The sequence below is a fragment of the Chiloscyllium punctatum genome, chromosome 16, assembly GCF_047496795.1.
Source record: "Chiloscyllium punctatum isolate Juve2018m chromosome 16, sChiPun1.3, whole genome shotgun sequence".
Lineage (NCBI taxonomy): Eukaryota > Metazoa > Chordata > Chondrichthyes > Orectolobiformes > Hemiscylliidae > Chiloscyllium > Chiloscyllium punctatum.
This window is the reverse complement of record NC_092754.1, coordinates 1,256,321-1,271,993: the sequence shown is the minus strand read 5'-3', so window position 1 is coordinate 1,271,993 and position 15,673 is coordinate 1,256,321. Positions and strand designations below refer to the sequence as shown.

Genomic DNA, 15,673 nt, shown 5'->3' with positions numbered 1-15,673 from the left:
ATTACTCAGTGCAGTATTCTTAGACTCTGACCTGTTCGTGAAGCCCACAGTAATCAGGTTCAGTTTCTGGTCAATGGTAACCCTCAGGATGTTGATAGTGGAGGATGTAGTGATGATAATGCCATTGAATGTCAAGGGGTGACAGTTGGATCCCCTGTTTTGGCAGATGGTCATGTCCTGGGATTTGTGCAGTATGAATGTTACTTGCCATTTGTCAGCCCAAGCCTGGATACTGTCCAAGTCTTGCTGCATTTGGACACTGACTGCTTCAGTATCTGAGGAGTTGTGAATGGCACTGAAGATTGTGCAATCATTGGCGAACATCCCCACTTCTGACCTTGTAATGGAGGGAACGTTATTAATGAAGCAGCTGAAGATGGTTGGGTCTAGGACACTACCCTGAGGAACTCCTGCAGAGATGTCCTGGAACTGAGATGACTGACCTCCAACAACCACAACCATCTTCCTATGTGCCAGATATGACCCAAACCAGTGGAGCCATTGACCCTGATACCCATTGATTCCAGTTTTGCAGGGCTCTGTGATGCCACACTCAGTTGAATGCAGCCTTGATGTCAAGGGCTGTCCCCCTCCCCTCCCCTCTGGAATCCAGCTCTTTTGTCCATGTTTGAACCAAGGTTGTAATAAGGTCAGGAGCTGAGTAGCCCTGGCAGAACCCAAACTGGGCATCACTGAGCAGGTTATTGCTGAGCAGGTGCTGCTTGATAGCACTGCTAATGACATTTTCCATCCCATTACTGATGATCAAGACTAAAGTGATGAGGCAGTAACTGGTTCTGTTTAATATAACTGCCCTACTTGTCAATTCTTTTCCCCTCAAAGTAAAACCTGTTGTTTGGTTTGTTTTTTTATGGTCTTTCTTGCCTTTGACACAATATGTAGAATGACCTGCTATAATTTGTTGCAGTCCTCCTCAATATTGATTATTTCTGTTGGTTATGACATCTCGCTGAGTTACTGTGTGTCACGTTCAACCCTGCAGCAAGTGTTTTGAGGCTAAATTGATCCTCAGTTTTGGTGAGCGGTCTGATCTGGGTGACCACAGCCATGTGCTGGGGCTTTCCTTCATGGGCTGTTTGTGAAGGGTGTGTGATGGCCATATGTGGAGAATATGGTTCCACTAGAATGTTGAGCAGTTTCCCCACCCTGGAATAGTCTTCCCCTGGAGGCTCTTCTGTCAGATCATTCTCCAGCTTCTTTGGTGATGTTGCTGGCCAACAGGTTTTCACCCTTTTTTATTAAAACCTGCATCACTCAAAGCACTTGCAGTAAATCAGAAAGACTTACGTGGAATGAGTCCCATTTGGCATGGACTGAGGGTCTTTATAAATTGTAGATAAAGGGTTAATTATAGTATTCGCCCAGAAAAGCCACTGATATGTACGAATGTGAAACTCAAGCCATCCCTTAAACTGGGAACTGGTGAAGGTAGGTGAGTGAGTGAGCACAGGGTTAATGGAAGGTTTACCAAGGGGAGGGTATGGAACGCATTCAGGAGTGTGTTGGACTTGTCAGGTTTAGAATCACTGATAAAAAGTCTCCAATAGGGACAACACCAAAGTTATAATGAAGAGGAATGAACTCTGTCAAAGGTTTTCATGTCCTTCTGTAAAGGTATGATCTTTAACTTTATTTGTCTACTTTAAAGCACTTTTGTTCCAACATGTAGTCATTTGTTAGGGCTTGCACAGTCAGTTCTGTTGTTCTGGCGAGGAGCCAGCACTTTCCCACAATGATCCAACTCGATATGACAAACAGACAAACCCACTGGCACTTTCTGCTGGGGCCAGAAGCAAGCATTCACACTAATGAGAGAAAGGGAGAGCAGAGACTTACCTCGCTGGCACTGACCTCACCTGCCTGACATGGTGATTGCCAGGAACAGCAGCGAGACCTTCGAGGTCAGTTAATATGCCTAAACAGCAGCTCCTGCCACTGATGCCAGCTATGGAGGGCACTGCCAGCTCTCCATTCCAGTACTGGACTGATGAAGTGAGTAGAACCTTGCTAATTTCCCAGTCATTTTCTGTCACAGACTCACTGACGTTAAAGGTGGTTGGTCATATCCTTTCTATTATTTGGGAGAAGTAGTTCAAACATTGGCGTGAAGCTGTTATTCTGTCCTTCTCCCTGACTGTCCTTGGGGTTGGTAGCTGGGTATAGATCTTCCTGAACTCTGACGACTGAAAGATGGAGTGTTGGTTGGGAATTAGGCACTGTTTCTGAAAACTCCGTGCTCCAGAAAAAAGTCCCAACGGCGAGGCTTTGTGAAGCTGAGAAGCTGCACCGACGCTGTCAGCAACACACCAAATAAAACAGAAAGCAAAGCCAGCAGCTACAGTGGACGCATTGTTCTGCACAAGTGGCGTCTCTTCGGTTGTTGATGCGTGTAGTTCATCGCTTGTAAAATATAATGTACTTGGAAACACCCGCTAGACAAACACTGCAGTGTTTGAATGGTAGGGAAGTTGAGAAGTTTTAAAAATGCAAATCCGCTGAAATCTCGAGCTGTCAGCCCAGTGTATAAAGGCACCTTTTCCGATGATAGTCTCACCTGCCGGCTCCTGCCCTGGACTGGGAAGTAGATGTTGCCCCGAAGCCTCACTGCAATCCCCCACTGTCTTTCTCCTTTGGATTGGATTGTTCCTGAGGACATACAAGGGAATATTGAAAGTTCCCTCTTCAGGCGCTCTCGGGCTCCCTCCCTTCGATAGGGTACACATAGTGAGGGGACGTCCTTGAATAATGGCTATGAGAATGGTTGGTGCCTCTTTATTTTGAATCTGTGCCCTCTGGTCCCAGACTCTGTTATGAAGGGAAACATCCTCTCAGCATTGACTCTGTCCAGCCCCTTAAGAATCCTCTATGTTTCAGTGAGGTCACCTCTCATTCTTCTAAACTCCAGTGAGTAGAGTCCCGACCTGTTTCACTCTTGCTCATGAGACAATCCCTCCAAACCAGGGGTCATTCTGAAAAACTGTCTTGAATGAAATATCTTTCCCTAAATACGAAGACGGGAACTGCTCACAGTAATCCAGGTGTGGTCTCACCATTACCTTGTACAATTGCAGGAATCTCCCTGCCTGACTCCATAGGATTTGATCACCAGTGTATCTCATCAAAAGGCAGTTTCTCATCTGCAAACAACTGAATCTTTGGTGCTATATTATACAATGTTTCCAGCATCCCAACTCCACCTGGTTCTGTTCCCATCTAATGGCAACTTCCACACGCACCCTTTTACAGACTGCAATCAAGTGAGGGGTCCTGGAGATCAGTAGAAATATCCTGGTTTCATTCGCTTTGCATTCACCAATTCTGTTTCGCAGTGAACACAAGGCAGAACAGGATCTCTGCTCCTAATCATGCTGGGTAACAGGGGCTCAGAACAAACCATCATTGCCACAGATTCTGGCTACATGAGAAGTTGCACTTACAAGAGACACTGAGAAACCTGTCTTTGAAAAAATAAAAATAATATTCCCGCTTCACTGAGCCCCAAGATGCAGTAATTCAGTCACTGAACTGTGAAAAGATGGTGGTTGGAATACAGAATTATGAAGGAAGATGATCAGCGCAGACAATTGAATGAAGGAAATGATCAATATGAAGAGATAACATAGTGAGGCTGAACTTAGTTAAAAATCACACAACACCAGGTTATAGTCCAACAGGTTTCATTGGAAGCACTAGCTTTCGGAGCAACAACCACCTGTTGAAGGAGCAGTGCTCCAAAACCTAATGCTTCCAATGAAAACTGTTGTTGTGTGATTTTTCACTTTGACTCTACTAGCACTTTGTACAACCCAGCCCAACACCGGTATCTCCAAGTCAAGGCTGAGCTTAGATTCAGTCAGAGGATGAGTCATCAGATGCTGAGAAGTGTGCTGACAACCATTGAAAACTGTACCAGGAGGAGTTCAAAAAAGTCTAGAGACTGTTAACATAGACTCATAGAGTCCTAGAAATGTAGAACGTAGAAGATAGAACAGTACAGGTCCTTGATGTTTTGCCAACCATTTATCCTACTCTAAGATAGACTAACCTACACACCCTTCTTTGCACTATCTTCCATAGTTACTTAAATGTCCCTAATGTACCTGACTCTACTAGCACCGCTGATAGTGCATTCCACACACCCGCCACTCCCTGTGTAAAGAACCGACCTCTGACATCTCCCCTAAACCTTCCTTCAATCACCTTACAATTATGTCCCCTTGTGATAGACATTTCTGCCCTGGGAAAAAAAATCTCTGGCTATCCACTCCATCTATAACTTTCATCATCTTGTACACCTCTATTAAGTCACCTCACATCCTTCTTTACTTCAGTGAGAAAGGCCTTAACTCCCTCAACCTTTCTCCATAAGACATGCCCTTCATTCCAGGCAGCATCCTGGTAAATCTCCTCTGCATCTTCTCTAATGCTTCCATATCTTTCCTATAATGAGGTGACCAGAACTGAACACAATATTCCAAGTGTGGTCTAACCAGGGCAACATAACCTCACGGCTCTTAAAAGCAATCCCTTTGCTAATGAAAGCCAATACACCATATGCCTTCTTAACAACCCTATCAACTTGGGTGGCAACTTTGAGGGATCAATGGACATGGACCCCAAGATCCCTCATTCCTCCACACTGCCAAGATTCCTGTCTTTAACTCTGTATTCTGTATTCAACTTCAACCTTCCAAAATGAATAACTTCATACCTTTCCAGGTTGAACTCCATCTGCCACTTATAAGCCCAGCTCTGAATCCTGTCATACAGTCATGAAGTCATAGAGACATACAACACGGATCAGCCTCTTCGGTCTAGCTCATCCATGCCGACCAGATATCCTAACCTAATCTAGTCCCATTTTCCAGCACCTGGCCCACATCCCTCTAAACCCTTCCTATTCATGTACCAATCCAGATGCCTTTTAAATCAATGTCCTGTTGTAACTAACAACAGCCCACACAATCCACAACTCCACCAACCTTCGTATCATTGGCAAACTTACTAACCCACCTTCCACTTCCTCATCCAAGTCATTTATAAAAATCACAAAGAGCAGAGGTCCCAGAACAGATCCTTGCAGAACACCACTGGTCACCGAACTTCTGGCTGAATACTTTCCACCTACTGCCACCCTCTGTCTTCTATAGACCAGCCAATTCTAAATCCAGAGGATATAGTTAAGAGGACAATTAGTAACATTTGTAGCCATGAAACAGCACAAAGATTTACTGAAATATTTCTAATTACGCAGTTTTGGGGTTAAATATGATAAAACATATTTCAGGATAATTTCCGTATCTTCCTTGTTCAAAGTTGTTGAATAAGGCAGACAGATGAAGTCGAGACACAAGTGGCAGATGCTGCCAGACCTGCTGAGCTTTTCTGGCAATTTCTACTTTTGTCTCTGAATTACAGTATCTGCAGTTCTTTGTTTGGTTTTTAGACAGATGAAGATGCCTGAATTACATTATTCCTGGTTTTCCTGCTGCATAATCACTTTGCTTGCTCCACATTCCCATCACTTCACATTCTGCTGTGAGAGTATTGTTTTTTAAATGTCCCTTTGGGATAGGTGCAGGTAGTATGGTTTTCCTGTTTGCTCAAACTAATTCTATTATTTTCCTTTTCAGAACACTGACTTCTTTGAAATGATTGAAAAGATGCAGGTAAGTTATGCTTTCAACCTGCTGACCTAATAATTGAAGCTTTAGACAAAACAATTACATTTGCTTTGTGGATCGAAACTTAGAACTACTTTTAAGCTTCTCCTTTCACTTTGCCATCAGCTTCACAAAAACGATATAACACTAACATGTCTTTTTAAAAAATAGTTCATTAATTATGAGCAGGCAAAATCTGATGGTGAACCAGCAGTGACACAGTTGACATGTCTACTTCAAGCAGCCAATATACATTGGAGAGAAACCTGTTTGTGTCCCTCAAGCCCTTCATTTCCAATTAGAAACACTGGAGGCAGGATTGAAACTTGAATGACATTGGGGGAAGGGTCTAGGGTATGGTCAATCAGAGGATGGGGAAGAAACCTTGCAGCTCCACTCCCCTCACCCCCACAACCTTGTTGCTCTGCTGCATTTTCTAATGGGATTTGATCCCCATTTTGAACTGATTGTTGTGATTTCCTCTGATTTAAGAACAGTTCCTGAGGATCAGAGAACAACAAATATAACCTTCTTAATTAAGAAAGGAAGAAATTACAGGAAAGTATAAATTTATTAGCATATCAGCAGTAGCAGGCAAACGCTGGAAATTAATATTGGGGAAATGGTAACCAGATACTTGGAACATTATCATATAATTAAATACTGCGAGCGGGGGTTTATGAAAAGAGAATTATATTAGAGAAATCCATTTTTGGAGGGAGATGTGATTGGTAAAATGAATTGGAAATAAGTAGATATTTTGATTTACAAAACCATTCAATAAGATGTCACAGAAGAGGCTAATGCAACCGTAGAACTCCTAGGATTGAGGATCATACATTACTGTAGATTGAGGATCAGTTGACGGATAAAAAAAATGAAGTAGGTATAAGCAGGACATTTCAGCTTGACAGGGTATTGCAAGGATCAGTACTGGGGTCTCTGATGTTTACAATCTATATTAATGGCTTGAATGAGGAACCACAATGCACGTATACTACTCTGCTGATAGTACACTATTAGGTGGGAAAATATGTGAAGACGATGAAAAGATGCAGCAGAGGAATAGTGACGGCTGGGTGACTGGGTATAAACATGGCAAATGGAACAGTGTAGCAAAGGGTGAAATTATTCACTTTGATAGAAATATTTTGGGGAGAAAGAAGCAGATATTTTTCTACATAGTGAACGCCTGGGAAATGTTTGCATTCAGAAGGACCTGGGAGATTTTCATGAATCACAAAGATAATAGATCAAGCAAGGAATTAAGAAGGTGCTATCTGCGCAGAAAGTGTGGTATGTAATTCTGTCCCGGGAAATACTACCTTCAGGAAGGAGATCTCTAGCCACTATCATTCTAATATTCTAATAGAACATCAGGGATTTTGTTCACCACACATTTTTCAGTTGCTGGGTGGTATCTGGGCTGGCTTTGCCTGTTAGTAACATTCTGATGGAGCTCATTATCACTATACACTGGTGCCCATTATTACTATACTCTGTATGTCCTGTCGCTGGGATTATTGGATACAGTTACAGTATTGGCATTAATTATTGGGGCAGTTTGCTTCCATTTGTTCAGAATGGCAACAGCTCACCCATCAAGCAGCACTCTGAGCCTCAACCATCTTGATGATGAGGCAGACGGCAGAAGAGAAGGAAAGCAGAGGAAATAAATCCTGCTGTCTGGGCTGCACCCTCTCACAGGACATCCTGTCCCATGTGACTCAAGTATTGATGGTTCAGTGACATAAGGACCCACAGCAGAAGTGGATGAGGCTGAGTAATGTGGGATTGTGTTCAAATACCTCGAATCACTGAGTGATGAAAATAACTTGCTTTATTCAGCAACCATAACTAGCACAAGGTCGAGGCAGCAATAGAATCCCAAAATACCGTTCTTACAAGAGCCCCTTTATATACAGTTTTTACATACATTAAAATTCCATTATTATGATGTTACATTTTTCATCTATAAGACACAAAGGTTTGAGGGGCTTCTGTTCTGGGAGACAGGAGATAGGTTAAAACATGTGCTAAATGCGTTAAAAACAATGACTGCAGATGCTGGAAAGCAAATACTGGATTAGTGGTGCTGGAAGAGCACAGCAGTTCAGGCAGCATCCAACGAGCAGCGAAATAGACGGTTCGGGCAAAAGCCCTTCCTGATGAAGGGCTTTTGCCCGAAACGTCGATTTCGCTGCTCGTTGGATGCTGCCTGAACTGCTGTGCTCTTCCAGCACCACTAATCCAGAATGTGCTAAATGTGGGCTGCTACATCTGATGGGATTAAGAGTGTCAGTCCGGTCTGTTTGCATAATTAAGAGGTGTTAGTCTTTTTGTCTTTTAAGTTAGTAAATGTTAGTTTAAATACTAAGCCTATATGCTCTAAATAAGTTAGAAATTGTACTTAATAATAGAATAAGGGATAGTAAACTGATTGCCACAGCTGGGGTGTGAGATTTGTTTACTATTTGCCCGTGTGAGTTTCATTCATTCATGACATTTCATGGCAGCACTGTTTTTACACTTAGTTTCTTAAAGGGATAACAGCCCAGTTAAAAGGTATTTAACAAGTGCATACTAATTGGGGCAACTGGTATTCTGTCATCTATTCAGATCTGGGAGATGGTTGGTAAGGGCTGATTAATATTATAATGTTTCATGGAGACATGATGGCAGGGGTGGTTGTGTTCTGTACGCTACACTTACTCAGGGGTAGCAAGAGTGTGAAAATGCAGTAGTGGGTTTGAAAGGTGTGTTTTGATTAGAAAGGGTTGTTTTAAAGTTGGTCTATCTTATCATAGTAAAATAAACTACACAACCAGAGCGGCACGGTGGCTCAGTGGTTAGCACTGCGGCTTCTCAGGGTCCCAGGTTCGATTCCAGCCTTGGGTGACTGACTGTATGGAGTTTGCATGTTCTCCCCATGGTCTACGTGGGTTTCCTCCAGGTTCTCCCACGGTCCAAAGATGTGCAGGTCAGGTGAATTGGGCGTGCTAAATTTTCCCATAGTGTTCAGGGGCATATAGGTTCAGGGTAAATGTAAAGTAATGGGGAATGGGTTTGCGTCAAATACACTTTGGAGAGTCATTGTGGACTTGTGGAGCCAAAGGGCCTGTTTCCAAGCTGTAAGAGATTCTAATTCTTGTAAATGGATGAATGAAACTGTGACTTGGAGGTGCCGGTGTTTGACTGGGGAAGACAAATCACACAACACCAGGTTATAGCCCAACAGGTTTATTTGGAAGCACTAGCTTTTGGAACGCTGCTCCTTTATCAGGTGGTTATGAAAATTAAGGTTTATAAACTCACAGAATTTATAGTCAAAGGAGTCCAGTGTCATGGAGATGTGATACAATAAACCATCTTAGATTAAAACTTCGTACAGTTGAATGGCCAGTGTGAACAAACCATGGGGAGCACAGGCTCCTACAATATACAACCCTGGAAACTCACAGGCTCCTACAATATACAACCCTGGAAACTCACAGGCTACTACAATATACAACCCTGGAAACTCACAGGCTACTACACCCAGTCATCTGCCTTAGAGATAAATTGACCACATTATAAGTCTCTAGCTGTTGCCAGTTTGTGATGCAGATCAGGGACTAGAACAGCAATTTGTTTACTTATTGTTTGATTCCTGTGGTATTTATGCATGATTCATGAACTTCTTTGTTTTTGTTCATTCTTGTGTATTTTCCCCATTTAGGGATGCAGAATGGATGAACAGAGATGCTCTCTTCCACCACCTCTCAAAGTATGTGCAATCTTTTCCCTGTTTCTTGCCAGATTTGTGGTCAATCACTTTTCAACTTAATTCTTAACACACTTCCAGTCATATGAACATAATTAAGAGTGTGTTGACATGCAGTTAAACTCCACAGTTTCACAACCTTCTACATGAGCCACTGTCAAAGTTTAGAGACAATAGAAGCTCTATGATCTGCCTCTGAGAGCAAGGTCCAACCTTTCCTCACAGTGAGTGTAAGCTGGGTTGGGTATTAATGGTAAAAACAATGACTGCAGATGCTGGAAACCAGATTCTGGATTAGTGGTGCTGGAAGAGCACAGCAGTTCAGGCAGCATCCAAGTATTAATATTGGGGGACCTTCCTGTAGCACACAGGCTGCAGCGGTTCACAAAGGCAGCTCACCACCACTTCCTTGAGGACAGCTAGGCTTTGGAATTTTATGCTGACCTCCATCCTGATATTCTCTGCCATGAACTGCCCCAATCCAACTTTGTAACTGAGATTGGTCATGTTGTGAGTTTCCAATATTTTGTTGTCTGAGAAAGTCTCAAGGGGAGGGAAAATGCTTTACTCCAAGATGAAGGTCAGTATGTAGTACTCTTAAGGGCCATTTAATGAAGAGTATTAAACTAATCCTGGTTTGTTTGTTACTGATAACTAACATTCTTTCTAAGCTGTGTGGCATATACACCAATGGTAAGGTGCCACGCTAGGAAGACTTTGCACTTTGCGCATGGGGAGGCAATGGGCTATTGGTATTTATCGCTGGACTGTTAACCCAGAGACCCAGATAATGTTCTGATTTCAAATCCTGCCAGAGCAGATGGTGAAATTTGAATTCAATAAAAATCTGGACTCTAATGATAACCATGAAATCATTGTCAATTTTTGGAAAACTCCGTCTGGTTGACTCAAGACCCACAGCAATTGGGTTGACTCTGAACAGCCCACTGGGCAATAAATGCTGGGACTAGTCAGAGATGCCCACATCCAGTGAATGAATAAAGATAGTGATGCTTCCCTCAAGTTATGCGGCTGTACCCACACAACACCATGAGCCATTTACATACACACGCATGTATTCAGTTACACATTCACACATACAGACATGTGCACACAACCCCGTGCACACAGTTACACATACACACGCACACAGACATGCGCACAGTTACACACACACAGACATGCACACAGTTACACACGCACAAAGACATGCGCACAGTTACACACACACACAGACATGTGCACAGTTACACACGTACACAGACATGCTCACAGTTACACACACACAGACATGTGCACAGTTACACGCACACAGACATGCACACAGTTACACACACACACAGACATGGGCACAGTTACACATGCACAGACATGTGCACAGTTACACACAGACAGACATGCACACAGTTACACACACACACAGACATGTGCACAGTTACACACGTACACAGACATGCGCACAGTTACACACGTACACAGACATGCGCACAGTTACACACACACAGACATGTGCACAGTTACACACGTACACAGACATGTGCACAGTTACACATGCACAGACATGCGCACAGTTACACACACACACAGACATGCGCACAGTTACACACACGCACAGACATGCGCACAGTTACACACACGCACAGACATGCGCACAGTTACACACACGCACAGACATGCGCACAGTTACACACACACACAGACATGCGCACAGTTACACACGCACAGACAAGCGCACAGTTACACACGCACAGACATGTGCACAGTTACACATGCACAGACATGCGCACAGTTACACATGCACAGACATGCGCACAGTTACACACGCACAGACATGCGCACAGTTACACACGCACAAAGACCTGCACACAGTTACACACACACAGACATGCACACAGTTACACACACACACAGACATGCACACAGTTACACACACGCACAGACATGCGCACAGTTACACACGCACAGACATGCGCACAGTTACACACGCACAGACATGCACACAGTTACACACGCACAATTACACATGTACACAGACATGTGCACAGTTACATATGCACAGACATGTGCACAGTTACACACGTACACAGACATGTGCACAGTTACACACACACCGACATGCACACAGTTACACACGCACAAAGACATGCGCACAGTTACACACGCACAGACATGCGCACAGTTACATGTGCACAGTTACACACGTACACAGACATGCGCACAGTTACACACGCACAGACATGCGCACAGTTACACACCCACAGACATGCGCACAGTTACACACCCACAGACATGCGCACAGTTACACACACACACAGACATGCACACAGTTACACACACACACAGACATGCGCACAGTTACACACGCACAGACATGCGCACAGTTACACACTCACAGACATGCGCACAGTTACATGCGCACAGTTACACACGTACACAGACATGTGCACAGTTACACATGCACAGACATGCGCACAGTTACACACGTACACAGACATGTGCACAGTTACACATGCACAGACATGCGCACAGTTACACACGTACACAGACATGTGCACAGTTACACACGCACAGACAAGCGCACAGGTACACACGCACAGACATGCGCACAGGTACACACGCACAGACATGCGCACAGTTACACACGCACAGACATGCGCACAGTTACACACGCACAGACATGCGCACAGTTACACACGCACAGACATGCGCACAGTTACACACGCACAAAGACCTGCACACAGTTACACACACACAGACATGCACACAGTTACACACACGCACAGACATGCGCACAGTTACACACACGCACAGACATGCGCACAGTTACACACACGCACAGACATGCGCACAGGTACACACGCACAGACAAGCGCACAGGTACACACGCACAGACATGCGCACAGTTACACACGCACAGACATGCGCACAGTTACACACGCACAGACATGCGCACAGTTACACACGCACAGACATGCGCACAGTTACATGCGCACAGTTACACACGCACAAAGACCTGCACACAGTTACACACACACAGACATGCACACAGTTACACACACGCACAGACATGCGCACAGTTACACACACGCACAGACATGCGCACAGTTACACACACGCACAGACATGCGCACAGTTACACACGCACAGACAAGCGCACAGGTACACACGCACAGACATGCGCACAGTTACACACGCACAGACATGCGCACAGTTACACACGCACAGACATGCGCACAGTTACACACGCACAGACATGCGCACAGTTACACACGCACAAAGACCTGCACACAGTTACACACACACAGACATGCACACAGTTACACACACACAGACATGCGCACAGTTACACACACGCACAGACATGCGCACAGTTACACACACGCACAGACATGCGCACAGTTACACACGCACAGACAAGCGCACAGTTACACACGCACAGACAAGCGCACAGTTACACACGCACAGACATGCGCACAGTTACACACGCACAGACATGCGCACAGTTACACACGCACAGACGTGCACACAGTTACACGCGCACAATTACACATGTACACAGACATGTGCACAGTTACACACGTACACAGACATGCGCACAGTTACACACGCACAAAGACATGCGCACAGTTACACACACACAGGCATGCGCACAGTTACACATGTACACAGACATGCACACCGTTACACATGCACAGACATGCACACCGTTACACGTGCACAGACATGCGCACAGTTACACACGCACAGACATGCGCACAGTTACATGTGCACAGTTACACACGTACACAGACATGCGCACAGTTACACACGCACAGACATGCGCACAGTTACACACGCACAGACATGCGCACAGTTACACACGCACAGACATGCGCACAGTTACACACCCACAGACATGCGCACAGTTACACACGCACAGACATGCGCACAGTTACACACGCACAGACATGTGCACAGTTACACACGCACAGACATGCGCACAGTTACACACGTACACAGACATGTGCACAGTTACACATGCACAGACATGCGCACAGTTACACACGTACACAGACATGCGCACAGTTACACACGTACACAGACATGCGCACAGTTACACACGTACACAGACATGCGCACAGTTACACACGCACAGACATGCGCACAGTTACACACGCACAGACATGCGCACAGTTACACACGCACAGACATGCGCACAGTTACACACGCACAAAGACCTGCACAAAGTTACACACACACAGACATGCGCACAGTTACACACGCACACAGACATGCGCACAGTTACACACGCACAGACATGCGCACAGTTACACACGCACAGACATGCGCACAGTTACACACGCACAGACATGCGCACAGTTACACACGCACAGACATGCGCACAGTTACACACGCACAGACATGCGCACAGTTACACGCGCACAATTACACATGTACACAGACATGTGCACAGTTACACACGCACAGACATGTGCACAGTTACACACGTACACAGACATGTGCACAGTTACACACGCACAGACATGCGCACAGTTACACACGTACACAGACATGTGCACAGTTACACATGCACAGACATGCGCACAGTTACACACGTACACAGACATGCGCACAGTTACACACGTACACAGACATGCGCACAGTTACACACGCACAGACATGCGCACAGTTACACACGCACAGACATGCGCACAGTTACACACGCACAGACATGCGCACAGTTACACACGCACAAAGACCTGCACAAAGTTACACACACACAGACATGCGCACAGTTACACACGCACACAGACATGCGCACAGTTACACACGCACAGACATGCGCACAGTTACACACGCACAGACATGCGCACAGTTACACACGCACAGACATGCGCACAGTTACACACGCACAGACATGCGCACAGTTACACACGCACAGACATGCGCACAGTTACACACGCACAGACATGCGCACAGTTACACGCGCACAATTACACATGTACACAGACATGTGCACAGTTACACACGCACAGACATGTGCACAGTTACACACGTACACAGACATGTGCACAGTTACACACGCACAGACATGCACACAGTTACACACGTACACAGTTACACACGTACACAGACATGCGCACAGTTACACACTCACCGACATGCGCACAGTTACACACTCACCGACATGCACACAGTTACACACGCACAAAGACATGCGCACAGTTGCATGTGCACAGTTACACACGTACACAGACATGCGCACAGTTACACACCCACAGACATGTGCACAGTTACACACCCACAGACATGTGCACAGTTACACACCCACAGACATGCGCACAGTTACACACGCACAGACATGCGCACAGTTACACACTCACAGACATGCGCACAGTTACACACGTACACAGACATGTGCACAGTTACACACGTACACAGACATGCGCACAGTTACACACGTACACAGACATGCGCACAGATACACACGCACAGACATGCACACAGTTACACACACGCACAGACATGCGCACAGTTACACACTCACAGACATGCGCACAGTTACACGTGTACACAGACATGTGCACAGTTACACACGCACAGTTACACACGTACACAGACATGTGCACAGTTACACACGCACAGTTACACACGTACACAGACATGCGCACAGTTACACACGCACAGCCATGCGCACAGTTACACACGCACAGACATGCGCACAGTTACATGTGCACAGTTACACACGTACACAGACATGCGCACAGTTACACACGCACAGACATGCGCACAGTTACACACGCACAGACATGCGCACAGTTACACACGTACACAGACGTGCACAGTTACACATGCACAGACATGCGCACAGTTACACACGTACACAGACATGTGCACAGTTACACACGCACAGACATGCGCACAGTTATACACACGCACAGACATGCGCACAGTTACACACTCACAGACATGCGCACAGTTACACACGTACACAGACATGTGCACAGTTACACACGCACAGACATGCGCACAGTTACACATGCACAGACATGCGCACAGTTACACGCGCACAATTACACATGTACACAGACATGTGCACAGTTACACACGCACAGACATGTGCACAGTTACACACGTACACAGACATGTGCACAGTTACACACGCACAGACATGCACACAGTTACACACGTACACAGTTACACACGTACACAGACATGCGCACAGTTACACACGCACAGCCATGCG

At 45.4% G+C, this 15,673-nt stretch overlaps 1 protein-coding gene across 23 annotated transcripts in view; it reads left to right on the top strand.

The window, feature by feature from the left end:
• Positions 1-15,673, top strand: part of rap1gapa (RAP1 GTPase activating protein a) — a 558,062-nt gene that overhangs the window by 435,520 nt on the left and 106,869 nt on the right. For 22 of the 23 annotated variants that reach the window (XM_072585952.1, XM_072585944.1, XM_072585950.1 and 19 more), the window contains 2 exons: positions 5,655-5,690; positions 9,403-9,450. In XM_072585952.1, coding sequence (XP_072442053.1) covers positions 5,673-5,690; positions 9,403-9,450 — 66 coding nt within the window. In that variant the 5' untranslated portion in view covers positions 5,655-5,672. Of the gene's footprint in view, positions 1-1,855; positions 2,014-5,654; positions 5,691-9,402; positions 9,451-15,673 lie in introns of those variants that run through there. The other variant, XM_072585941.1, reaches the window with a different exon arrangement.